Source organism: Heterodontus francisci, chromosome 16, assembly GCF_036365525.1.
Source record: "Heterodontus francisci isolate sHetFra1 chromosome 16, sHetFra1.hap1, whole genome shotgun sequence".
Lineage (NCBI taxonomy): Eukaryota > Metazoa > Chordata > Chondrichthyes > Heterodontiformes > Heterodontidae > Heterodontus > Heterodontus francisci.
Genome location: NC_090386.1, coordinates 95300643 through 95327227, shown reverse-complemented (window position 1 = coordinate 95327227; position 26585 = coordinate 95300643). Strand labels below are relative to the sequence as shown.

At 39.8% G+C, this 26585-nt stretch overlaps 1 protein-coding gene across 2 annotated transcripts in view; it reads left to right on the top strand.

Moving 5' to 3' along the window:
- Positions 1 to 26585, top strand: part of LOC137378382 (death-inducer obliterator 1-like) — a 167249-nt gene that overhangs the window by 105830 nt on the left and 34834 nt on the right. For both annotated transcript variants that reach the window (XM_068048653.1, XM_068048652.1), the window contains 4 exons: positions 2022 to 2244; positions 16461 to 16968; positions 19225 to 19384; positions 19547 to 19663. In XM_068048653.1, the coding sequence (XP_067904754.1) occupies positions 2022 to 2244; positions 16461 to 16968; positions 19225 to 19384; positions 19547 to 19663 (1008 nt within the window). The remainder of the gene's footprint in view (positions 1 to 2021; positions 2245 to 16460; positions 16969 to 19224; positions 19385 to 19546; positions 19664 to 26585) is intronic.

The window sequence follows — 26585 nt, the reverse complement described above, 5'->3', positions numbered from 1 at the left end:
AAGGTCCTTGGATATGCGACCGTCTTCCATCCTGCAGACATGTCCAATCAGATAACTGACCTGTTAACTCCAGCTGAAACCTATTTTTAAGTAAAAGCATTATTCCATGCTGCAGCCTACATTAGCTGTACATGTGGATGGACAATCGCTGACCTTTGCTTTTAAAATAACATCTGATTCACTACTAGCCATATAGTGTGAAAATCCACCCTTGTCTTCATAAATTCACATGGTGCTTCTACAGTGAAGTAAGAGTTTGCTGGGGAAGACCAAGTCAATCCTACAGTCAACTATTTTTGATTACGTAAATGTTAAATGCTCAAATGTATTTGTATTGTCCATGGAATCTACTGGTATTGGAATCCACTGGGAAAAGAACTAAATGAAGTTGGTAAATTAAACTGGAAATGCTAGAAGTACATAGCAGGTCAGTCAGCATCTGTGGAGAGACCTGATAAATAAACATTTCAGGTATAGCCCCTGTTGGGCATTTTCGTACAGTTTGTAAAAAAAACAAAAGGGATGGGAGGTGGAGAGAATCACTGAGTTCATGGGTTAATTGACTTTCAAATTGCTTAATGGTGTATTGGATGATATAAAAGACTTTCAGTGAGATGACGCAGAGCTGTACAAAGGACAAAGCAACGTTAAAAATGGAGGGTAGGCATAGAAGAGGTCCACATACAGTGCAGAAATCAGCAATAGAGAAAGGAATCTGTAAGTGAAGCAAATCTGAAATCATCACAGAAGATGTTTCTCTTGAAATTTATCAGTTATAAGATGAGAAGAAAATGGATCAATACCACAGCCTTGGACTTTTGCCTGCACCCTGTCGAAACCTATGTTGAATAGTTTGGCAATATTGAGCCTAGATGGCACCAAAATTGCTTTAAACCTAGTTAGCCAACTTGATTAAATATTGGATAGGTCTTTTAAAACTTAATGAGACTGATTTTTTTTATATAGTCGTGTGCCCTGGAGCGCCTATTTCCTAGGTACGAGGCTAAGAAAGTCCGATTCTTCACTTTAGCACTGCCTTGGTGCTTCACTTGTACTTATGGGGTATTCCCAGAGATTGGGCCTCACACTCCTGTTCATAGTGGCCATGATGTCAAAACAGTTGGGAGTAATGAGAAGGAAAAGTTCAGAGATGCAATGATCATAGTATTTATCAATAAAAAGAGAGGAACAAGAAAGTTTACAAGAGAGCGAGGTGCCAGAGATTGTCTTCAAGGATGAGCTTTACCGTCCAATGATTGCAGCTCAACCATTGCCCACTGAAAATGAGTCTTGGACGATTCATTTAGCTGTGTTTTTGCTGCAGACAGTGAAACTTTGATAGTCCAGTTGCCATTTAAATTTAAATGAGGACAGCCAGATGCTGTCCCCACCACTTACTCTGTCCAGGGGCAGCTGTCTAGATTGAGCAAATGACGCTAAACACTTGCATTTCCATTGGAGTCAATTGCAGAAGTGATGTTTAAATCGTTTTGAAGCACACTAGCAAACTTTGTGATGCTGCTTTCCTTTCTTTCTCTGTCATTTTGGGTCTCTCCCATTGTATAAAAGGTCACTTCTGTGCAGTCAAATTCATGCTGTGACTCCCTTATAGTAGATTTTTAATGCCACTAAGCTGCATGATTGTAGTCAGCAGTGGGGAAGTTGTCAACGTAGACCTGCAACCTGGAACAAATATCGTTAGTTAAATGGCTGCCTCCTGCCTTTCTGATGCTTGTGGCATCCACTGCCTTCAGTGGGAATTCAGTTTAAACCACTAAGCAATGGGGGTTATAATGATATTTGGGAAAATCATAAGACTGGGTTTAGCAGTCATGGAATTATACTTGCTTGAGGTATAGGAAGCGTGTTCAAGGTTGATGCCATCATCTTTCGTTACTTGGTTATATTTTTTCTTTTGTGCAGGTTGAATAATCTATTTTAAATTAATGTATAAAAGCTATGTTAAATAATTGTGTGACTAGATTTTGTGATCTGACTATTGTATTAAAATGTTGTTACAGGCGAATTCGAAACCTCCAACAGCAGGTCCTCACAACACTGAAGAATTAAATGCAAAAGAAATGCCCACCAGGAAATTGGTAGTATTGGTCCATAAGAGCCCCATGCCACCACAAAAGGAAACTGTACCGAGCAATGTTGCAGGGACTTGGACGATTGATCATAATTACAACGCTGTAAAACCAGAAAAGACACTGATATCCGCTTCAGTTTTTTACAAATCGTGTATGTATCATACAGTAATTTTCAACATTCAGTTTATTTTTCCCTTTATCGTTATTCTACCCTACAAAAAACAAACTTAATTTACCTAGAGCAAAAGCAAAATATTATGGATTCTGGAAATCTGAAATAATAACAGAAGATGTTGGAAATACTGAGCAAGTTGGGCAGCATATGTGGAGAAAGACAGAGTTAACATTTCAGGTCTGTGATCTTTTGTCAGAACTGATCAGTTCTGATGATAGATCATCGGCCTGAGCATTAACTGTTCCTTTCTCCACAGACACTGCCTGACCTGCTTAGTATTTCCAACATTTCCTGTTACTATTTCAGTCTAGGTAGACATTGATGTTTCGGTCTCAGTGAAGAGTTGGTAAATTTGAGTGACCTGTATGCATTCCTTTTTTCTTATTGTGGGCTCATGTCTTCATTTTATATTTAATCCCCTCCTTTCTGCTGCCAGCTAAAACATTTCTCCTCTTCAGTAATTTCTGCAGCAGCATTTGCTACTGCCTAATCAAAAGACCAAGTAGGAAATCTGCTTACAGACCCCTGTCGAAGTGTGTCACCCATCAGCTGACAGCAGGAGTTGTACGAGAACAGTATGGTTTAATATCCTCTGATTTTTCCCTTACATGCCTTTAGCGGAACCAAATTCCTATGGTTACTGTCTTCTCTGAGAGGTCCTCAGAGATCTGAATAGAGTTTTGCATGTGTAGAATCACATGGAAGCTTTTATCCTATTTCTTGTGGTGGTGTTTTGATGAACCAACACACTATTCGACTGGATCATCTTGTGCTCGTCTACCGAGGTTTCAGCACCTCTGTTAATTACCTTTTGGACCAGACCAGAGAGGTTTGTAAGGAGAGTTCTAGTGTATAGTAATACGTTTCCTAAATTTTAATAATTTTGGGCAATGATTGGGTGTTTCAGTAGCTTTTTTTCTAATGTGTTAATTGCACTACAGTAATAGTTGTTTTATGCTGAGAATGAAAGAAGATGAATAGAGCACAGCTTCTCACAGTCCAAATATAATAGAGTAAGTTCTTTGCACAGCTTTACAGAATGACTGGAGGATACACATTTTTAGCTGCTGTGATTTAAGGTTTATCATAAGAGGAAGCTGCTGACCAATGGGTTAGTATGGAGCACTTGAATAAGTTCAGTGCAAAATAGATGCAAATTACATCAAGTAAGAGTGAATCTTGAATATTGTTTAGTGAAGTGATATATGCAGTTTTAAAAATAGAAATCATTTATAGAAATGAAAGCCGTGTTACATATTTTAAAGAGCAGGGATACATATTCATCAAGGTTTTGAAGAGCATCATAAACCTTCTAAATACCAGTCTTGATCTGGCTACTAGAAACAATTATATCTGACTGCTGAAGAGCATCCCCGGTGGCCAAGACACTGATTCACCATGCCGTCCTGATGTGGAATGGTCTGGGCTTTGCTGGACTGATGGAAGAATTTTGCATGGCATGGACAATAGGGAAAACCTGATCCCTGCCTCTTTGACTTGATAATTTATATGACAACATAATGTGCTACTCAATACATTTTGAAATGTTGCAAAATTTTGCTAATTCTCAAGACCATTTTAATCTTTGCACTTCTATTTAGTAAATCCTATTAGATTCAGTACTTTGAAGCCAGTAATAAATATCTCGAAGCCTGCTTTTGTAAAGTTGAGGTGTGTCTATTGCATTGCACATAGGCAGTCATGAAAACGTGTGGACTAGGTGAAGCAGGATTAGAGGTCGGAGGATACTTGCGTGGTCCAGGGTGTGCATAGGTAGTGTAGTCTCCATTTTAAAGTGCATGTTCTGTCTTGATTTTTATGTTTTTTTTTAAAAAACTGTAAGCCCCATTTATGATGGAAGCTGTCTATGTAAATGTTCACACTGTAGTTACAACTGTAACCCACACTGGCCCACTAGTGGTGCTGCAGTATATCCATGGGGCAGGGTGAATGTGTATAATTATAGAATGATGAGGCTGCGGGGTATAGTATTTTCTATAACTGGGCATAGAAATTTATAATGGAAAAAAGTTGAAAGTGTGCAGAGATGTAAGATTTTTAATACGTGTGTGTATTTTTAGTCTGTGTCTGTCTCTAAAGTAGCTTGATACCACCTAGTAACACATGGATTCAGCACTTGAGAGCCAATGGAATGAAATAATGTGACTTCAGGAGGGATCTAGGCTTTAACCTGCACAGTTTTATAAGGAATTTTTAACTTTCTGCCACTGTTGCACTAGTTAGTTACCTATAGTTATTGGAAAAACTGCAGTAGTGATGTACAGTAGTGTCCCTAAATGGAGGTCATTCACCACTTAGGGAACCAGCAATACCTTTTTGCTCGTCATCTGTTCGTACTGATCTTCACAAACCTGCAGGTGAGTAGGCATGTCAGTTCATCAGAAACCCAAGGCTAATTTTCATTATAAAGTTTATTTCTATTACTTAAAGCTTTTTCTCGTCCTTCAGTCATCGGCCACAGGTAAGATGGCATATGGTATTCTTGTTTCAGTTAAACTAACCAATTAAGAGGAGTTGTAAAGGTTGGACATATAATTACATTTTATACATCCACTGTAGTGCTGTGAAAACTTTCACTATCTGGCACAAGAAGGTGAATACTCGTGTATTAACTTTAAACATATCAAGGAAAACTAGATGGGTGTTACATTGCTCATGGTAGTCACTAAATAATTTGTGCGCACTTTATTATGCACTCTTTAAATACTTGGAAATGCTCGGTGGTGACAACTGGGGATTTTTTTAAACTGTTCCTGATTGCCATTTGACAATTCAGAAATAATAGTGCCGAACAATGTTTCTCTAATTTGTTGTCTGAGTCCGCAGGCGATTTGTTTAACTGCGGGGCCCCTTTAAATTATTTTTTGCACGCACAGTAATTTGAAGGGTTTGACTTGTGCACAGCCTGCTGAGCAGCTTAGAGAATTTTAATTTCAAGATTTTCTTATGTTGAATTTCCTAACACTGGCAATGTTATTACTACTCTGCAACTTGGTCAACACTCAGTAATGTATGTTGGAGACCGATGAGCATATTTTCTAATTCAAATATTCACCATCATCAAAACTGGGCCAAGGACCAACATCTTTTACCTGTTGTGAGGAAATGACTAGAAGCCAGTATCTCAGTGATTGATTGCTGCTAGAAAGTCTAGTATTTGAGTGTGCTTCATGTGAACTTTACCAGTTTTACATACCACACCATGCATTAATGAAGGCTCTGCCTTTGCGGGTGGGGGGGGATGCGTGGGGGCAGCTGGAGGAGAATGAGAGGAGTTGGCACAGATGGAATCTGCACATCATGTCAGCCAATTGAAGAGCAACATTGGCATCTGTTGAGGAGAAGTGAATATCCTAGGTGGTCCAGAGCTTGAAGACGACGACAGGAGCGTGTAGGGCAAGCCGAGGTTGGGGATGGAACTGAGAAATATTCACACATTTTATTTTTGAAGTTCCAAAAATTGTACATTTACTACTTGTATTACTTATGGTCATTTGATCTGTTGAGATTGCTGTTACACATGGATAGAGATTGAGTGATATGGTGGGGGTGGGGGAAGGGTGGAATAACTTAGCAGTTTTTAAACAAAAGGGCAGTTTCCTGTAAATTATGAATTGTCAGCTCCAGGAGGCTATAGCAGAGTAGCAAAAGCACTAAATGGATATCAGCATAAAGATGTATTTCAGAAACGTGCCCTTTGTGGGGAAATCCATTGTCAGCTTTTTGGAGGGGTGGAGTATTTAAGAAATTGCTATAGCAAATTCTCTTTGCAGTGTATTACTGGTATAATTAATTGGTACCTATTTGTATTACATAACTCAGTAGTGTTTTGCTTTTTGAATAGCTATTTGTAAGTTAACTGGAGCACAAGCTGGCCAAAATTGTGCCAGTTTACTGATAACGCTGATGGAAGGAAAAGCAGTTGCATTCTCCCAGATGAAGAACAATACAATGTTGCAGGATTTCTCAACTCCGCTTCCACCTTCTTCAGAGCACTTGGCAAATGAGAGTTACTTCCATATACATTTGTATGTTTCCATTCATTTGCATGCTGTCACAATTATTGTGGACAGTTTTAAATTTTGGTCAAATATGTTATAGTGACAAATAATTAACTATTAAAAGTTGCAGCTACTTTTCTACCTCTCTTTTTCATTTCTTTTGAACCTTTCTAGTGCATATATTTGGGAATTGAATAAAATTAAATGAACCACACAGACCTGATGTTTTTGAACCCATTTATTTGAGACTGTTTGTTTCTAAGGGACTGGTTGAACATAATCAAATTGGAACAATTGTATTTTAGATACAATTTTCTATACTGTTGAAACATGAAAATACTCTTCATCTTAACTGTTTCCACCCTCTTAATTTCTCGTATTGTGGCTACCCTCCACCATGCTGAAGACTTAAGATGAGAGAATGGAGGGATGATTGTCAGGCTTTTGCCAATGCTAGACTTGAGCTAGCTGCTTTTGAAAACCCTGGTTTGAGGCTTTTTGCCCATGTTCTACTGACATTTGGAACGTGTGCAGTGAATTCTGCCTATGTAGCAATCAGAATTATTGTTAAAAACCATAAAAATATAGTAGTTTTAAAGTGCATTCTCTTAATTAGTGAATGTTAGTGGATATATTACCTAATTGTGCAGTTTTGCAGTCAACCGAGCAAGTAATTTGTAATGGACCAAGACTAGAACATAGGCATAATTTAGAACCAGCAATGTTTAAAGCTCAAGACCATTTAGCCCAGTGTGCCTATGCCAGCTCTTTGCTAGATCAGTCTGAAGCGAATCTCACTACACCACTCGTTCCCCACAGTCCTGTATTTTCCTTTCATATCTGTGCTCCTCCAATTCTGATCTCTTGAGCTACCCCACTTATAATCACTCCACCGTTGGTGGCATGTCTACAGCTGCTAAGGCCCTAAGGTATGGAATTCCCCTTCCTAAATATCTCCATCCCTCTACCTCTCTTTCCTCCTTTAAGACAGTCCATAACGTCTACCTTTTTGACCAGGTTTTTGGTTATTTACCATAATATCTCTTAGTGACGGTGTCAAATTTTACATGGGATGTACGGCACAGAAACAAGTTGTTCGGCCCAACCAGTTATGCCTCAAGCTTCTTCCATCTTTGCTTGTCTAAATCTGTCCGTGTAATCGTCTATTCCCTTCTTCATATGTTTGTCTAGCTTCCCCTTAAATGTATTTATACTATTCACTTCAACCACTCCCTGTAATAGCGAGTTCCATATTCTCACCAGTCTTTGGATAAAGAAGTTTCTTCTGAATTCCTGATTGGATTTCTTGGTGACTACCTGATATTGATGGCCTCTAGTTATGCTTTTCCTCAGAACCCTTTCATAATTAGTCCTCTAGGTCACCCCTCCATCTTTTTTCAATAATGCTCATGTGAAGTGCCTTGGGATGTTTTACTATGTTAAGGTGCGATATAACTGCAAGTTGTTGATTCAAATATTTATCTACTATTCCCAACTGTGCCTATCTCAACAACTACATACAGCAAATCATTCTGTGTCCCAACAATTCTTGGTAAAGTTTTTTCTCTCACTCTCACTTCACTTTTTTAGTGGCAGTGGATGTTTCAACTAGAAGAAAATAGTCTTTCCCCACTTATCTAACCAAAATCCATCATTGTTCTAAAAGAAACTAGATTAAACCTCCTGTTAGCCATAACTGTATCACTGCATAAAGTTCTCGCGTCTCAAATCTATTCTAGCTTCTCGGCCCTTGCATCATTCTGGTGAACCTACAGAGACTGATCTCTGACTTTACTTTCTATAATCAACCAAAAACTGAACACAGTACTCATTCACTGTTGCCTACCATTGATTTAATACAAATTTATAATGATCTCTAATACATTATGCACCTATCTATAAACCAAAAAGCTGTTAATATTTTAATATAATATCTACCTGCACCCAAATGTGTTTAAGATCCTCCTGCCCCCTTTTGCATCATTCCATCCCTTGTTTGTCTTCTCAAAATGCCATACTGGTTCACCAGACTCAAAGGTTCCCCAGACTTGTTCCCGGGATGGCAGGACTGTCCTATGACGAGAGATTGGGGAAACTGGGCCTGTATTGTCTAGAATTTCGAAGAATGAGAGGTGATCTCATTGACACCTACAAAACGCTTAAAGGGGTAGACAGAGTAGATGCAGGTAAGATCTTTCCCCTGGTTGGGGAGTCTAGAACCAGGGGACACAATTTCAAAATAAGGGGGAAGCCACTTAGGACAGAGATGATGAGAAATTCCTTTACTCAGAGGGTTGTGAATCTTTGGAATTCTCTACCCCAGAGGGCTGTGGAAGCTCAGTCATTGAGTATGTTTAAAGCAGAGATTGACAGATTTCTAGATACAAATGACAAGGGGATATGAGGATAGTGTGGGGAAAAGGCCTTGAAGTGGATGATCGTATTGAATGGCGGAGCAGGCTTGATGAGCTGCATAGCCTACTGCTCCTATGTTCCTAAGAAATGATATCGGGGAATATGGTAGTGTATTGGTTATGTTACTGGACTAATAATCCGGAAGCCCAGAGTAATAATCCTGAGAAAATTCAAATCCTTCCATGGCAGATTGAGAACTTCAATTCATTTTGTAAAATTCAAAAACAAAATCTGGGATCAATAAAAGTGATCTTGAGGCTGTGGGATTATTGTAAAAACAAAACTGGTTTCTAGGTTTAATTTCCTAAATGGCATCTGCCATCCTTGTCTGGCCTATTCTTGACTCCACTCCCATGATTGACTCTTAATTGCTCTCTGAAGTAGTTTAGCAAGTCACTCAGGTCCGACATCCTGAGCATGATTTTTTTTTAATGCAGAGTTTTAAAAATTGTATTTTTTTTCTGCCACCATTCTGCTAATCTATCTGCCTACCTGAATTCTTAATCTTCCATGCTATTTTCAAAACGCTGTATTTGTTGTCTGCAAATTACTGTGATACAGTTTGGAAATCAAAATTTGAATATTGGGGAAGCATATTCATAAAAAGTAATTCTTAACTGTTCAATAAAATCTTATGCAAATTTATACCTACACTTTGATCAATTTCTGCAAAAGTTTGTATCTTTTACAGGTGGAGCAACTGCATTGAAATAGTTGAGCAAATCATGTCTCGTCCCCAAGGCATTAATCACCATTTATAGCCTGAGAGTTAGTACAGGTGGTTATGAAGGTGTCCAAACTTCAACAAGAAGTTACATTTTCATGGTACCTTTAAAATAGAAAATAGTCCCGTAGTGAAGCATATAAGGGTGAACTAAAGTACATTATTGGGAGGGGTAACTAAAAACTTAGTGGAAGAGATGGATTTTAGGGAGGGTCCCAAAAGAGTGTGAGACAGAAATTTAGGGAAGGAATTCTATGTAGCACTGTCTATAGTCTCCGATCGTAAGGAGATACACTACAGGCTGGAGTCTAAGCACTGGGTGAATTCTTTGTGGGGGGGGGGGGGCGCGGGGAGTTGGTGGGGTGACAGATTGGGGGATGCAAGGCTATGGAGCAATTACAACATGAGGCTGAATTTTAAATTTGAAGCACTGTGAGAGCGCACTACTGGATCAGAAGGTGAGCAGGTGATTTGCTTCTAAGCTTCTGGAGGATGTTCATCACGTGCTTGACACCTTAGCTAGCATATTTGAAATTGGAGTTCATCATTTAGGGGATTGTGCCATAAAAATCGTGGTCGACAATTCCATTGTCAGTGCAGTAATACACTAACACATCAGACAGCTAGTTCTGTTGCAGAACTTAACATAAAACAAAACTAATTTAACAAAACTGGATTAGTAACTAGACAATTTGTCTTCAAAATGCGGCCCATCATCCATTTATGCTTTTTATTGTGTATCCTTATTGTGAAATATATGAAAGGGTTTGATAGCCGAAATTTCATAATTGGCTATTACTTATAATTCAACATTTGTTAAACATCGTTTTCGAACACAGCAAGTAGAAACTTAACACACTTGTTTCACCAAACATTCAAAGCATTTCCTTGGATCTCCATGGTGCTTAAGTGGCATCTTTTATGACCACCTTTGTTTTAAAAAGTAGGATTAATGCCCATGTTGTGTCCGTAACTACGAACACATCATCTGAAAAGCCTGCTTTAAATTGGAATTAAAGCAGGCTTGATGAATGACTTGGAGATGTGGGTTACTTTTAACAGGGAGCATCCATGGAGCTGGCTGTTTGCCCAACAATATGTTTGTTCCACTTAATATTTTAATAACTAAAAATACGTAATTCTGATTGCAATGAGTGAAAGAAACCTCACTGTTTATGTGTATCAGGGAGTTAATTTGCTTTCCAAACTTCCCAAGGGACTTTCCCTCAACAGACTTTGGCATCCCTGAGGAAATGAGTAGGTGAGAGGGAGCCCCTCTTGATCATGTATTCAGGCTAGGCATAATATAATTATAAGTTTCATGGTGTCAGCTAAAGAGACTTTTCTCTTCTGAGAGGATAGTGCATTATTTTCCTTGCATGTTACAAAATGTCATGTGCTTCTATAACCATTGTTATGAAATGGGTATATTCCACCTTTGTAAATTCTCTGTTGGAATGAGGTGCCATTGCTGGAGCAATGACTATCTTTGTCTCACTGGCGAACATTAGTGATGTCAATCTTTGTCACTTCAGCCTCAAACACGGCGCTTCTTTAAAAAAAAATGCCCAAATTATTAACGCTTTTAATAGCGTTAATAATGTACCTAATGAATTGATGGTTTTGCAAAAATTAAGCCACTGGACCTTTTAACATTATAGGTTGTGTTGAGAACTAGATTGAGATTGCTCAAAGTGTTTTAATTTGGGCTCTTAAAGCCAGCAGAGGGTTTCAGTTTAATCCATCAGTTAGGATTGAACTCAAATCCAGGGCCCAGAAAGGAAGGCTGTACTAACTCACACGGCTATCCAATCTCTGCAGTGTTATATTCTGCCTGAATTGTCCTTAGTGGTTATAAATCTGCAATCATTAGCTTACTAAATATTAAAGTTAAACACTTTTGGCCTAAGTTGTCCTATCAGACAAAGTAAATGGCAATCTAACCTGACAGTCATAATATCAGTTATCTGTGATAATTCAAATTATCCATTGGTTTGTTTTGAGATTTCTTTGCAACCAGTATTGCCTGTACAGTGGGTAGCACTCTCACCTCTGAGTCAGAAGATTGTGGGTATAAACCCCACAGCAGAGCGTACAATCTATGCTGACACCTCAATGCAGTACTGAGGGAGTGCTGCAATGGGAGATTCCTTCTTTCGGATGAGATGTTAAACAGGCCCCATCAGCTCACTCAGTTGGATGTAAAAGATCCCATGGCCTGTTTTGAGGACAAATGGAGAGTTCACCTAATGTCCTAGCCAACATTTACCCAACCAGCATCAGTAAAACAGATAATCTGGTCATTATTTCATTGCACATGGCAAGGTTCCACAAACAGAAAATTGGCTTCTGCTTTTCCTTACATTAAAATAGGATTGGTACTTCATTGAGGTGATATACTTTGGGACGTCCTGCGGGCGTAAATGGCATTGTATAAATAGAAGTTCTTTTACTGATGTCCATTCAAGACTTATGCCGTATTGAAAACAGACGTGTACTAAACAGCTAGGTATTCAGCATGATATTTAGATTCATGAAGATTTTTATAATTTATCAGCTGGTTTGCATCCAGTCAGAATACCCTGATTTGCTATCCCAACGTTTTGCACTTGTGACAGTTGTGTTGAAACAGATCTATCATGAAGATAAAAGGTTTGTGAGCATGACTACAAACATGAAGAAGCTTGATCTTTCACAGGAGCATAAACTTGGCCATGTAATGCCCATGTTCTACTTTGACAGTTTATTTTAAAATAAATGTTGCACAAGGCATGTAGTTCAGTTCACTTATTAATTCTACAACAGAGTTCTATCAAAATTAACATCCATGTCATGTCGGTCACTTTTCATTAGCTGGTATTTGACTTAAATGTAAAGGTATGTAAATATTGACATTTCAGGTATATAAATATAAAAAATGCATACATTGTATATTTCTGTCTTTGCATATTCAATTTCCTGTAAATTTCTATTGCAGTTGCTAATCTGAAGTTGTTTTTGAATCTGATACAAGAATTATTGGGGGAGAGAATTTGACAATTTTAATCTTTGGTTGGGTGTCACATGTTCCAAATTGTTCTTGGTAAATCTTGCTGAGCACCTTGCATAGAAACCATTCCCAGGAAAGACACTTCTGTGCACTTGAGATACCTGGCGAAGGTCAACTTGAGAACATTGTAATGACCAGCATGTGCAGGAAAGTGGAACTGAAAACTATAAGTGAAGGCAGGTACCACGAGAAAAGCCACTCATTTTGAAAATAAAGATGTGTATATTTGGTTTATGGATAAATGGGGAAAAGAAGAGTAGCTACATTCGTCATTATGATGCTTTATTTTAAAGGTTAGTACTATTAGATTATATAATAGACCAAAGACCTGTGTGTTTATTGTAGACAACAGAATACATTCATGACTGAATTGGAAATGGAGCCAAATTCACAAAATGTGCAAACTTATACTACAATTGTTCTTGGTGTCTGAAAGCAAATTGATTACCGGTGCTCAATTGTTTTTCATCAATGATTGGAGTGAAACCAGGACTTGTTGTGTGGAAAAACCTTGCAACATAGATTAAGTAGTAGAGGGATTTTAAAACAGAAATTGTCAGGAACACTCAACAGGCCTGGATGCATCTTTGGTCGAGAAACGGAGTTGACTTTTCAGGTCAATGACTTTTCATCAGAATTAGAATAGGGATTAATCTTGACTTGTATTTTCTTAACATTGAAATTTTAGCTCATTCACTGCACAGAGTTTTTTTAAAATAATTGCAGGAAATATCCAGTATAAATAAAAGTTAAAAGTAATACTAGAAGTTTTCAACAAACCATCTCAAAGTGATTCACATGCAGTGGCTATTCAGGCAGGTGCAATTCTTCAACAGCAATATCCCAAAAGTATCAATGAGATCAGTCAGCAGCTAAATTTTCTTTTGTTGATCATGGGTGAAGTAGATATGTTGGCTAGGACACTGGGTGAACTCTGCACCACTTCAAAACATGCAATGGAATACTTTAACATCCAGCTGAGCAGTTGGAACAAGCAGTCAAAATCATAGTTTAACATTTGGTTCCAGGGTGCAATCTTTTGGTAGAGAAAGAACTTAGATTTATATATTCGAAAGAGATTCAAAACTTGAGTTATTCGTGTAAGGCAGTTGCTGTTCACACAGTAGACCGTGTGTATAGGAAGGTCCCAAAAACAATAGTGAATGACAGATTAATCTGCTTTTTGTTGCGGGGTGGATATTGGCAATGACCAGGAGATCTGCCTTGCTCATCTTCAAATAGTGGTATGGGTCCACCTGAACAGGCTGACAGGGCCTGGGTATAACATCTCAAGAGCATTCCCCCAGTAGTGTACAGCTGTGTCCACTTCGATTATGTGATTGTGTCCTGGTTATTCCTGGTATGGGGCTCAAGCCCATGTACCCTTCTAACCTTTTGAAGGGCACTATAGTTGGAGGTTGTAATCATTTGACAATTTGGAAAGCCCAAAATGTGAAATTAGCGTTTTGCAGTGAAGATAGTAGTTTACTGCACAATGTCACCTTAAGCAAATCTTCCTTTTCTACTTTGCTGTACTAATTATTGGTATTACAAGCCACACTTTCAGGAAATTGCTCAAGTATCCTAGGTAAGGTGTACGCAATTGAAGCTTCATCGATATCATTATTTTATATGACGTAAAGCATTTTTGATAAAGCCTCTAAATCCGCTTAAAACTTCCATGTAAATATTCGAAGTTTAGTTAAAATGTCTCGAATGTGATGGATTAGTGTTTGTAAATAAATTGAACCATCAATGGATGGAACAGAAGCTATAGAGAGGATTTCTGAGATGTTGAACAGAAGTTTAGATAGTGTTATTAATTCCAGACCTTAGTTTGAAGCATTTTTCAGTAAAACTTGGAATTGCATTTTAATTTCCAAAGCATCTTTTTGATGCATGCATTTTGTAGTCCTATTAGATTTACTTCTATTGAGAACAAATGTAAAAATTAAAAATTACAGATCATTGAAGTCTACTTACTTGTCACAGTAAGTTTAATCTAAAATCTCTAGACAGTTGTGGTCAAGTTGTGTTGAATGCAAGAACAGCTGGAAGCTGATGAAATGTGTTCTTGCACAAGCAGAACTTAAAAAAAAAATCTACGTTTGTGCATTTTCAGGTGGTAGAAACTTAAATGCCGGAATCAACTGTAATACAGGGTGGTACTGGATTCTTCTTAGCTGTAGAGTAGTTGTGGGATAGGCTTAATTTTCTTCTATCTTGCGTAGTTTATTCTGTTTTTTCTAATGCACGTTGATTTAAAAATGTACAACTTGAGTGCAACATAGCACTCGTCGTGCAAGAACGAGCTTGCATTAGTGTCCTGCTTTTCACGTCCCCTCGGTATCCCAGAGCACTTTGCAGCTAATAAATTACTTTGAAATATTGTCATAACTTTTATGTAGGCAAAAGCAGCAGCCAAATTGCACACAGGCAGCAATGAGATAAATGGATGGTTAATCTTATATTGGTTGGGGACTAGCTGTTGGCTTGGACACCAGGAGAACCCTCCTCCTCTTCAGGTAGTGCCATGGTATCTTTTACACCTATCTGAAAGAGTAGTTAGGTCCTCGGCTTAATATCTCAACCGAAAGATAACACCTCTGACAGTGCAGTACTTCCATGGTACTGAACTGAAATGCCAGCCTGGACAGTGTGTTGAAGCCTCTGGAGTTGGGCTTGAATTTTGAGTCAGGTGAGAATGCTATTATGGATTCAACCTGAAATAGGTTACAAAAAGTATAGAGTTCGTCATGGCGTAATATAATGCAATAAATCTTAGTAATTGCATAAAGTAAAGGAGAATATTGGGCAACCAGTCTGAATTAAACAGTTGGTTCAGTACATAATACAATGCATGCATTGAAGGTGGTGATGGAGACACTGAGGGGTGGGTGAAGCGAGAGCATTAGGTGAAATATTTACACCCAACCTTGGCTTTGTATTTAATTTTTACTCTAGTTAAAGTCAAGCAGGTCATGATTAAAAACATATTGTACACTTTCCATACAAGTAAAAGATTTATAGACCAAACGGCTTTGCTCATTTAAGCTTGTGGAAATTGAGTACGTTTATGAACTCTGGATAAGCAATTGCACTTCAACAGCTTGTACCTTAAAACTAGTAGGTACTGCTGTATAAATTTCCATGTGATTAATCTTGTTGCATTCTTCCATATTGAGTTCAAACAGTTTTGAAGTCTGGTACTTTGCATGTTTTACAATGCACGGTGAATTGGCTTCAGTGAATTGACGAAGCTGAACTTAAATTCATAAGCAGCAATAATGGTGTAGGATTATTGTTGTATTGAGTATATGCATTACCTTAGTGCATGCTCTGATACAGATAACTTATCCAGTACAAATCATCCCAGTTTTTGCACTATGGTCAATTTGAAATGTGTTGTGATTTTATAGAAATTACACTCTAGCTGGGAAAATATGAGCGCTTGTTACATAAAGCAGTAAGATTCCAGCAATGCTACTGAAACTGACAATATTTGAGAATTTATTTCCTGCACTCTTGGCAAAATGTATTGCAACTGCAGTTTTTGTCTTTTTTTCAGAATGATGGGTAGAGGTAATATTAGAAGCCTACATTGAGATGGCTGCTTTTGTCTGCCAGTCTTGGCAGTATGCAGAATGAACAACTGAGGCCCTGTAGTAACTTGGTGAAACAAATACTTTGAGTGAATGTAAATTTGAGTTATATTGCAATGTTAATAGATAAAGCAAGTCAATTTTGTGAATGCTGTGCATGCCTGCTACATCATTGAGACTTCCCCGACTGAATCAACAGGTTTTGTTTCCCAAACTTCAGTATTCAATTCAATAATGTAGGTGTTCGCAGATCTTCTATTCTCTAGTTAAATTGAAGCATGTTTTTATGGCAGCACTTCCAATAGTTTCCCATCCAGAAAATGTCGGTAATTCAGTAGAGCATACTGCACACTCTCACTTTGAATTTTTTTTTTTAATAGTTCCAAAGGATGAGGCAGTCAAGCAAGCTGATTCTGTGTCTCTGAAGGAACAGCCTCCTGCAACTCAGCATTTTACTTCCTCAAAGCCATCAGCTACGGTGACTAAGCAGCCTGCCAATGCAGCGGAACACCGTGTTGCACCTAAACGACCTATTCCTGCAATTCAACAACAAACTGCATCTAAACAACAAACTGCATCTAAACAACAAACTGCATCTAAACAACAAACTGCATCTAAACAGCAAGCTTCATTGAAACATCCAATTTCAACTAAACCGATTTCATCTAAACAAAGCAGCACTGGGTCAGAATACCGAATACCATCCAAGCACTCTGATTCTGCAGCCAAACACTCTGTGCATTCATGTGAGCAACCTCCGGCTAAAAAATCTGCAGATAAACAGTCAGTTCAGCCTTCAGTCCCTGCTGCAAAAACCACCAGCCAGCTGACTAACTCTCAGATCCGACATAACATCCGCCGATCCCTTAAGGAGATCCTTTGTAAAAGGTGAGGCAAGGTTGATGTAGAATTTTATATTGTACAAAGGTGCTGAGAGGAAAGAACCAGATTTAATGTGGATGAATGTGATCATGTTAGTGAAGAAACATCTATCTATAAATTGTGTTTCGCTCTAAATGTCTGCACATTAATTTTGGAAGAAGTTGCTGCAAAAAATGTACGTGTGAGCTGAATAATACATGGATCATTGGCTTTAAAACAATTCAACATTTTATATGCAAAAGGTTACAAAACAAAGGAGGAAAATAAATTGGCCAGAAACTTCTAACTGAGCAATGAGAGTTTTTGTAAAATTGTTACTGGCAAAAGAAATGATTATGTAAGAAATTGCAGATTTAAATTACAATATGTACAATATATATGTTTAACACAACACATATTTTAGTGTTGTCTGCTAAGAGATAAAAGGACTGCTGTTTTTACTTGAGTAGCTTTGTCATCGCAGGACACTGAAGAAAGTGCTCATTTAGATGCATGTTTGTAAGTTAGGCCTGGATGCATATATAACTCTAAAGTTGAACTTAATCCAATTTATGCATTGTCAGGATTTTGTCAACGTGAATTTTGTTATCCCTGTGAGACTGTCGGATGTGTCAGTTACTTTCAAGTTCCTGTTTCCCAGTGTTTTTCTGACTTCACAGTTAGTTAGATACATTTGGGCCTCCAGGTCACCCTCGGCATCCCAAGGACAGAGCACAGTACCTTAAAATGACATTGCAGAGAAGGATGCTATTCTGCCCATCATGCCTCTTTGAAAGAGTTCTGCAATTAGTCTCACTGCCCTGCTCCTTCCCCATAGTCCTGCAAATGTTTTCACTTCCAGTATCCAATTCCCTTTTGAAAGTTATTGACTCTGCTTCCACCATCCTTTTAGACAGTGTATTTCAGATCATCATAACTCACTGCATAATTTTTTTCCCTCATGTCGCCTTTTTTTTTGCCAAATACATTAAATCTGTATGTGTCCTCTCGTTACCCTTTTGCCACTGGAAACGGAAAAGCACTCAAAATCCTTTGTGATTTTCAATACTCTTATCAAATCTCCCCTTAACCTTCCTTGCTCTAAGAACCCCAGTTTTTCTTGTCTCTCCATGTAACTGCAGTTCTTCATTCCTTTCTGGTAAATCTCCTGCACTCTCCAAGGCCTTAGCATCCTTCCTAAAGTGTGGTGTCCAGAATTAGCCACAGTATTCCAGCTGAGGGCTGGTCAGTGTTCTGTAATGGTTTAGCATATCTTCTTGCTTTTCTACTCTATGCTTCTGTTTATATAGTCAAGGATCTTTTACGCCTTAACAGCCTTCGTGACTGGTCCTGTCACCTTCAAAGCCCTGCAGGTGTCTCTGTTCCTGCACCCCCTTTAATATTGTAGTATGTAGTTTAATATTGTCTCATTCCTCCTTCCAAAATGTATCACTTCACATTTCTGTTTTAAATGTCATCTGCCATGTTTTTGTCCATTTCACCAAACTATGTCCCCCAAAATCTGTTACCATCCTCCTAATTATTTACTGCATTTTGAAGGTTTGTGACATCTGCATACTAATCAGATGCGTACTGATTAAAGATCACAAGGTAACTACACGTAAGGAAGTCCATTGTCCCATCTTAGTTGAGCCTTCCAAATGGCCAATTTCCAAGTTGTAATTTCAAACTTCTGGTGTGTTGTTAGCCATTTTCAACTAGGAAGGCTGGGAATGTAATAACTGGCTTCAGTGCTATGGGATAGTTAGGGCAAAAGTACCCCCATGATTATGCTGTCCTCAGAAGAGCACTGTGAGCCAACATCTGGTGGCAGTAGCATTGGGTTCAGTCATGTCCAGGAAGATGCAAGAAAATAGCCACTTGGTTCAGATGCTGGGCACCATCTGGTCATTCAGCATGAGCCAATAGAGGAGTAAAGGAAACAATTGTTAGAGGATTTTTTTTAATTCAACATTTTAATAAATACGCAATGGCTTTGATCAGATAACCACAGGAGCTCAATTCAGCTATTGATTATATAGACTAATGAAGGCCTAGGGAGTTAATAAAATATTTCAGTTTAATCACTGTGTTCAGAAGCTGCCCATAGTTTACTTGAGCGTCACATGTAGTTTCTCCATCTTTTGATTCTGACCAATAAGTTAGTCTTAGTCACTTCGAAATAATTCAAGTGCCACGGATAATCCTATGTCTTGAGATGGAGAGCTTTTGCAATTGTGTTACTAGGGCAATGGCCAAATGTATTTCTGCTTCTGTGACCAGGGTGAACGACTGTGATGATCTTGATGTAACTGAAGATACAGTAGGAAAGATAGCAGTGAACATTGAAAAGGAACTTTTCACCCTGTTCCAAGATACTCACAGCAAGTACAAGAGCAGATACCGGAGTATCATGTTTAATTTGAAGAACCCTAGGAACCAGGTACCTTTATGCTTCTATGTTATAAAGTTCAAGACTACCCCTACATTTTTAATCATTTTGGCATTATGCTTGTGCTATGCTCAGTCACACAATACTACCGATATTGCTCTTTGTTTTTCTTTCAAATTATATTTGGTAAAATGGAACCATTTTGTTTTGTAGGGGCTCTTCCGACGTGTTGTACGAGAAGAGATTGTTCCATTCCACCTGGTACGTATGAGTCCTGAAGAAATAGAGTCGAAGGAACTGGCAGTTTGGGAAGAGAGAGAAAGCAGATCTGTGAGTATCGTATGCGAGAGAAAATTCAAGCAAAATTCTGGTCGGGACATTTTTAATTTTATACATTTCCGAATGGTTAAAGGGAGATCGTAATTCTGGGGTAAGTACAATAAATAGTGTATGGTTGTCAGTCTTGCAGTATTTGTGCATTTATTTTGATGGAATACTCTCCACTTGCCTGGATGCGTGCAGCTCCAAACAACGCTCAAGAAGCTCGACACCATCCAGGACAAAGCAGCCCGCTTGATTGGCACTCCATCCACAAACATTCACTCCCTCCACCACCGACGCACAGTAGCAGCAGTGTGTACTATATACAAGATGCACTGCAGCAACTCACAAAGCCTTCTTCGACTGCACCATCCAAACCCATGACCTCTATCACCTAGAAGGACAAGGGCAGCAGATGCATAGGAACACCACCACCTGCAAGTTCCCCTCCAAGCCACACACCATCCTGACTTGGAACAATATCACCGTTCCTTCACTGTCACTAGAACTCCCTTCCTAACAGCACTGTTGGTGTGCCTACACCCCAAGGACTGCAGCGGTTCAAGAAGGCAGCTCACCACATTCTCAAAGGCAATTAGGAATGGGCAGCAAAGGCTAGCTTAGCCAGCGACCCCCACATGCCACAAACAAATAAAAAAAACTATTAAAATTAGAGCTAGGACATTTAGACGTGAAATCAGGAACCATGTATTTCACACAACAGCAATGGAAGTGGGGAATTCTCACCCCCAAAAACATGGATGCTGGAGGGTCAAGTGAAATTTTTAGCACATCAACAGATTTTCATTAAGTAGGGGTATCAATGCTTGTGGAGCAAAGGTGGGTAGACGGCGTTTAGGTACAAATCAGCTATGATCCAAGAGGCTTGAGGGACTGAATGGCTTTCTTTTCCTATCTTACTATACATTTGAGTATTCAGATATTAGAGATTGCTATGGATATTTTAGATATAACAGCCAGCAGTGCTTAAAAGCTTTCATGCGGCACATTTTAATAAATTTTGGTAAAGAGGTTGGATCTAGTGTGCAGGTAAAGGGAATGCACTTGATGTGGTGTGAACTGATTTTTAAAATATGTTTAAGGTGCTCACAGGAAACTTGGTATGAAAAAATCAGGTGCGTGATAGTCGAGAAAATGTTGCGGTAAGGATATAAAGTTTGGGAATTACTGCCAAACAGATGGCTGCTGAATTTTATTGAGACCAGGATTGCACTGAATAAAATTGAGGCCTTAATCATTGAATGAACAAATGGCTGGGTGAAAATAATTGCACAGCCTTAAAATGAGGAGACATGACCACTGCTGAGTTAGTGCAAGCCAGAATGAACTGTTGTGATTGAGTGCTGCACCTTCTTTTGAGCAAGCTGCTTTTCTGAATATGTTGGAAACACTGACTTCAGATGGTGGTTAAAATGAACAAAGCCCAAGAAGTTGGACAAAGAAACTTAAATAACCATGGGCTCTGTAGCTCTCTGGCAATAAGCTGATATACATGTACAGTGTGCCCAAGGATTAAAAAAAAAACGTATTAATTTGTTTAGTGATTACATTTTTTGTTAAATGATTTTCCTTGACTTCAGAAGGCAGTAAATACTTCACTGGACTGTAGATTGGGGTATGAACAGAAAACAGATTTATTAATGTATTAAAAGTACAAATTAATAGAAGTAATAATGAATTGTAGATTTTAGAACAGTTACCATCTTGCCTTTCCTGGATTTGATGAAAAATAATGAACAGTCGCATCTCCTTTGCTAAACTGCAATGTAGATATTAACCTTGTGCAGTAGTTCTTTGAACCGTAGTTATTACTACCCCCCCCCCCCCCCCCCCCCCCCCCCCACCACATCTACCCCATCAAACCTCGACATTATTTTCAAGAGTTGTATTAGGTCACCCATCAAACTCCTCTCTTCTAGAGAAATGAGCCCCACTTCTTCAATCTTTCTTGATGGTTATAACCTCTCAGTTCTGATATCATCCTTGTAAATCTTTGCATCTTCTCCAGTGCCTCTATATCTTTTTTTTATAATATGGAGACCAGACTATGCACAGTAGTCCAAGTCTGAAAAAGCATTGTTGGGCTTGTGACAAACATATTGAAGAAGACGTGAGGTCCCTATTCAGAGTAGAGGTATTGGTCGGTTCCCAGGCTGTGTCTAAAGGGATGTGGGTGCATAAGAGATCAGCGAGTGAAAAGTATCAGTCTTCCTAATTAGGGATATTGAAATATACCACTCATTTAAAACTGACAAGTCTGGTTCTTTGAAGAATTCCTGATCTTCATATATGCTAGATCTGCATGCAAACAGTGCACTAGCTCAGTATATTCTGGGCTGTGCTCCATAATTAAAGATGACTCCTGGATATGGAAATAGATAACTTGATGAGTTCCACATCCGTTGAAAATGTTGGATTGAGAAGAGTTGCATTAACTAGTTGTGCAGAAGGTATATAAATACTGCCAACACCCATTTTATTTTTTCATAGATTAATTTTGATTAGACTTGTATAGGTATCAAACTGTGTGTGGTTATTTACAAATAGTTTGAAGTATTGATGATATGTCGCACTTTAGTCTGGTAATTCTGTAGCTGTCTGTAATATGGTATGGTAACCCACTGATCTCAAGGCTTAGCATTGCTGATTGCCTGCATTGGATCATGAAAACCACTAGTCTCAGTCAATCGAATACAATCAAATAATTTAACTCATTTAACCCTGACATCATTTCAGATTCACCTGAATGGTACTGGTGCGAAAAGGGTTAAGTTATGAGGACAGGTTATATAGACTAGGTTTGTATTCCATTTAATGTAGAAGCTTAATGGCTGAACTAATTTGAATTGTTGTAAAATGTTTAAAGGGTTTGATAGGGTAGATAGAGAGAAACTGTTTCCACTGAAGAGTCCAGAACAAGGGAGCATAATGTGAAATTTAGAGCTGGACTATTCACGAGTAATAACAGAAAGCACTTCTTCACACAAAGGATATTGGAAATCTGGAACACTGTTCCTCCAGAAAGCTGTTGAGGCTGGGGATCAACTCAAAACTGAGATTGATTTTTTTGGGGGGGATAAGCGTTATGGAGCCAATGCAGGTGGATGGAGTTAAGGTACAGACCAGCCATGGCGGAACAGGCTCGAGGGGCTGAATGGCTTCCTCCTTTTCCTACATCTCTGAAGTAATTGCATATGTCTGTAATGCAATGTCATGTGGTTGAGGAGCTGTGTGGCCATTTGCAGCATTTGAGTAATCAGGTGCATCGAGAAACAAGCTGATTTAGAGAGGAATCATGGATAAATAACTTGGAAAATTGACCATGATGTGAGGAGTTACTGGAATTTAATGGCAGGAACAGTGTTTTTAGAATTAGAACATTACAGCGCAGTACAGGCCCTTCGGCCCTCGATGTTGCGCCGGCCTGTGAAACCATCTGACCTACACTATTCCATTTTCATCCATATGTCTATCCAATGACCACTTAAATGCCCTTAAAGTTGGCGAGTCTACTACTGTTGCAGGCAGGGCGTTCCACGCCCCTACTACTCTCTGAGTAAAGAAACTACCTCTGACATCTGTCCTTTATCTATCACCCCTCAACTTAAAGCTATGTCCCCTCGTGTTTGCCATCACCATCCGAGGAAAAAGACTCTCACGATCCACCCTATCCAACCCTCTGATTATCTTATATGTCTCTATTAAGTCACCTCTCCTCCTCCTCCTCTCCAACGGAAACAACCTCAAGTCCCTCAGCCTTTCCTCGTAAGACCTTCCCTCCATACCAGGCAACATCCTAGTAAATCTCCTCTGCACCCTTTCCATAGCTTCCACATCCTTCCTATAATGCGGTGACCAGAACTGCACGCAATACTCCAGGTGCGGTCTCACCAGAGTTTTGTACAGCTGCAGCATGACCTCGTGGCTCCGAAACTCGATCCCCCTACTAATAAAAGCTAACACACCATATGCCTTCTTAACAGCCCTATTAACCTGGGTAGCAACCTTCAGGGATTTATGCACCTGGACACCAAGATCTCTCTGTTCATCTACACTACCAAGAATCTTCCCATTAGCCCAGTACTCTGCATTCCTGTTACTCCTTCCAAAGTGAATCACCTCACACTTTTCCGCATTAAACTCCATTTGCCATCTCTCAGCCCAGCTCTGCAGCCTATCTATGTCCCTCTGTACCCTACAACATCCTTCGGCACTATCCACAACTCCACCGACCTTAGTGTCATCCGCAAATTTACTAACCCACCCTTCTACACCCTCATCCAGGTCATTTATAAAAATGACAAACAGCAGTGGCCCCAAAACAGATCCTTGCGGTACACCACTAGTAACTAAACTCCAGGATGAGCATTTGCCATCAACCACCACCCTCTGTCTTTCAGCTAGCCAATTTCTGATCCAAAGCTCTAAATCACCTTCAACCCCATACTTCCGTATTTTCTGCAATAGTCTACCAGGGGGAACCTTATCAAACGCCTTACTGAAATCCATATACACCACATCCACTGCTTTACCCTCATCCACCTGTTTGGTCACCTTCTCGAAAAACTCAATAAGGTTTGTGAGGCACGACCTACCCGTCACAAAACCGTGCTGACTATCGCTAATGAACTTATTCTTTTCAAGATGATTATAAATCCTGTCTCTTATAACCTTTTCCAACATTTTACCCACAACCGAAGTAAGGCTCACAGGTCTATAATTACCAGGGCTGTCTCTACCCCCCTTCTTGAACAAGGGGACAACATTTGCTATCCTCCAGTCTTCCGGCACTATTCCTGTCGACAATGACGACATAAAGATCAAGGACAAAGGCTCTGCAATCTCCTCCCTAGCTTCCCAGAGAATCCTAGGATAAATCCCATCTGGCCCAGGGGACTTATCTATTTTCACACTTTCCAAAATTGATAACACCTCCTCCTTGTGAACCTCAATCCCATCTAGCCTAGTAGCCTGAATCTCAGTATTCTCCTCGACAACATTTTCTTTCTCTACTGTAAATACTGACGCAAAATATTCATTTAACACTTCCCCTACCTCCTCTGATTCCACACACAACTTCCCACTACTATCCTTGATTGGCCCTAATCTAACTCTAGTCATTCTTTTATTCCTGATATACCTATAGAAAGCCTTAGGGTTTTCCCTGATCCTATCCGCCAATGACTTCTCGTGTCCTCCCCTTGCTCTTCTTAGCTCTCCCTTTAGATCCTTCCTGGCTAGCTTGTAACTCTCAAGCGCCCTAACTGAGCCTTCACGTCTCATCCTAACATAAGCCTTCTTCTTCCTCTTGACAAGCGCTTCAACTTCTTAAGTAAACCACGGCTCCCTCGCTCGACAACTTCCTCCCTGCCTGACAGGTACATACTTATCAAGGACACGCAGTAGCTGCTCCTTGAATAAGCTCCACATTTCGATTGTTCCCATCCCCTGCAGTTTCTTTCCCCATCCTACGCATCCTAAATCTTGCCTAATCGCATCATAATTTCCTTTCCCCCAGCTATAATTTTTGCCCTGCGGTATATACCTGTCCCTGCCCATCGCTAAGGTAAACCTAACCGAATTGTGGTCACTATCACCAAAGTGCTCACCTACATCTAAATCTAACACCTGGCTGGTTCATTACCCAGTACCAAATCCAATATGGCATCGCCCCTGGTTGGCCTGTCTACATACTGTGTCAGAAAACCCTCCTGCACACACTGGACAAAAACTGACCCATCTAAAGTACTCGAACTATAGTATTTCCAGTCGATATTTGGAAAGTTAAAGTCCCCCATAACAACTACCCTGTTACTCTCGCTCCTGTCGAGAATCATCTTCGCTATCCTTTCCTCTACATCTCTGGAACTATTTGGAGGTCTATAAAAGACTCCCAACAGGGTGACCTCACCTCTCCTGTTTCTAACCTCGGCCCATACCACCTCAGTAGACGAGTCCTCAAATGTCCTTTCTGTCGCTGTAATACTCTCCTTGATTAACAATGCCACACCCCCCCCTCTTTTACCATCTTCTCTGTTCTTACTGAAACATCTAAATCCCGGAACCTGCAACATCCATTCCTGCCCCTGCTCTACCCATGTCTCCGAAATGGCCACTACATCGAGATCCCAGGTAACAATCCATGCTGCAAGCTCACCCACCTTATTCCGGATGCTCCTGGCGTTGAAGTAGACACACTTTAAACCAGGTTCTTGCTTGCCAGTGCCCTCTTGCGTCCTTGTAACCTTATCCCTGACCTCACTACTCTCAACATCCTGTACACTGGAACTACAATTTAGGTTCCCATCCCCCTGCTGAATTAGTTTAAACCCCCCCGAAGAGCACTAGCAAATCTCCCCCCCCCAGGATATTGGTACCCCTCTGGTTCAGGTGAAGACCATCCTGTTTGTAGAGGTCCCACCTACCCCAGAAAGAGCCCCAATTATCCAGGAAACCAAAACCCTCCCTCCTGCACCATCCCTGCAGCCATGTGTTCAACTCCTCTCTCTCCCTATTCCTCTCTTCGCTAGCACGTGGCACGGGCAATAACCCAGAGATAACAACTCTGTTTGTTCTCGCTCTAAGCTTCCACCCTAGCTCCCTGAATTTCTGTCTTAAATCCCCTTCTCTCTTCCTACCTATGTCGTTGGTGCCTATGTGGACCACGACTTGGGGGTGCTCCCCCTCCCCCTTAAGGATCCCAAAAACACGATCCGAGACATCACGAACCCTGGCACCTGGGAGGCAACATACCAACTGTGAGTCTCTCTCGTTCCCACAGAACCTCCTATCTGTTCCCCTAACTATGGAGTCCCCAATGACTAATGCTCTGCTCCTCTTCCCCCTTCCCTTCTGAGCAACAGGATCAGACTCTGCGCCAGAGACCTGTACCCCATTGCTTACCCCTGGT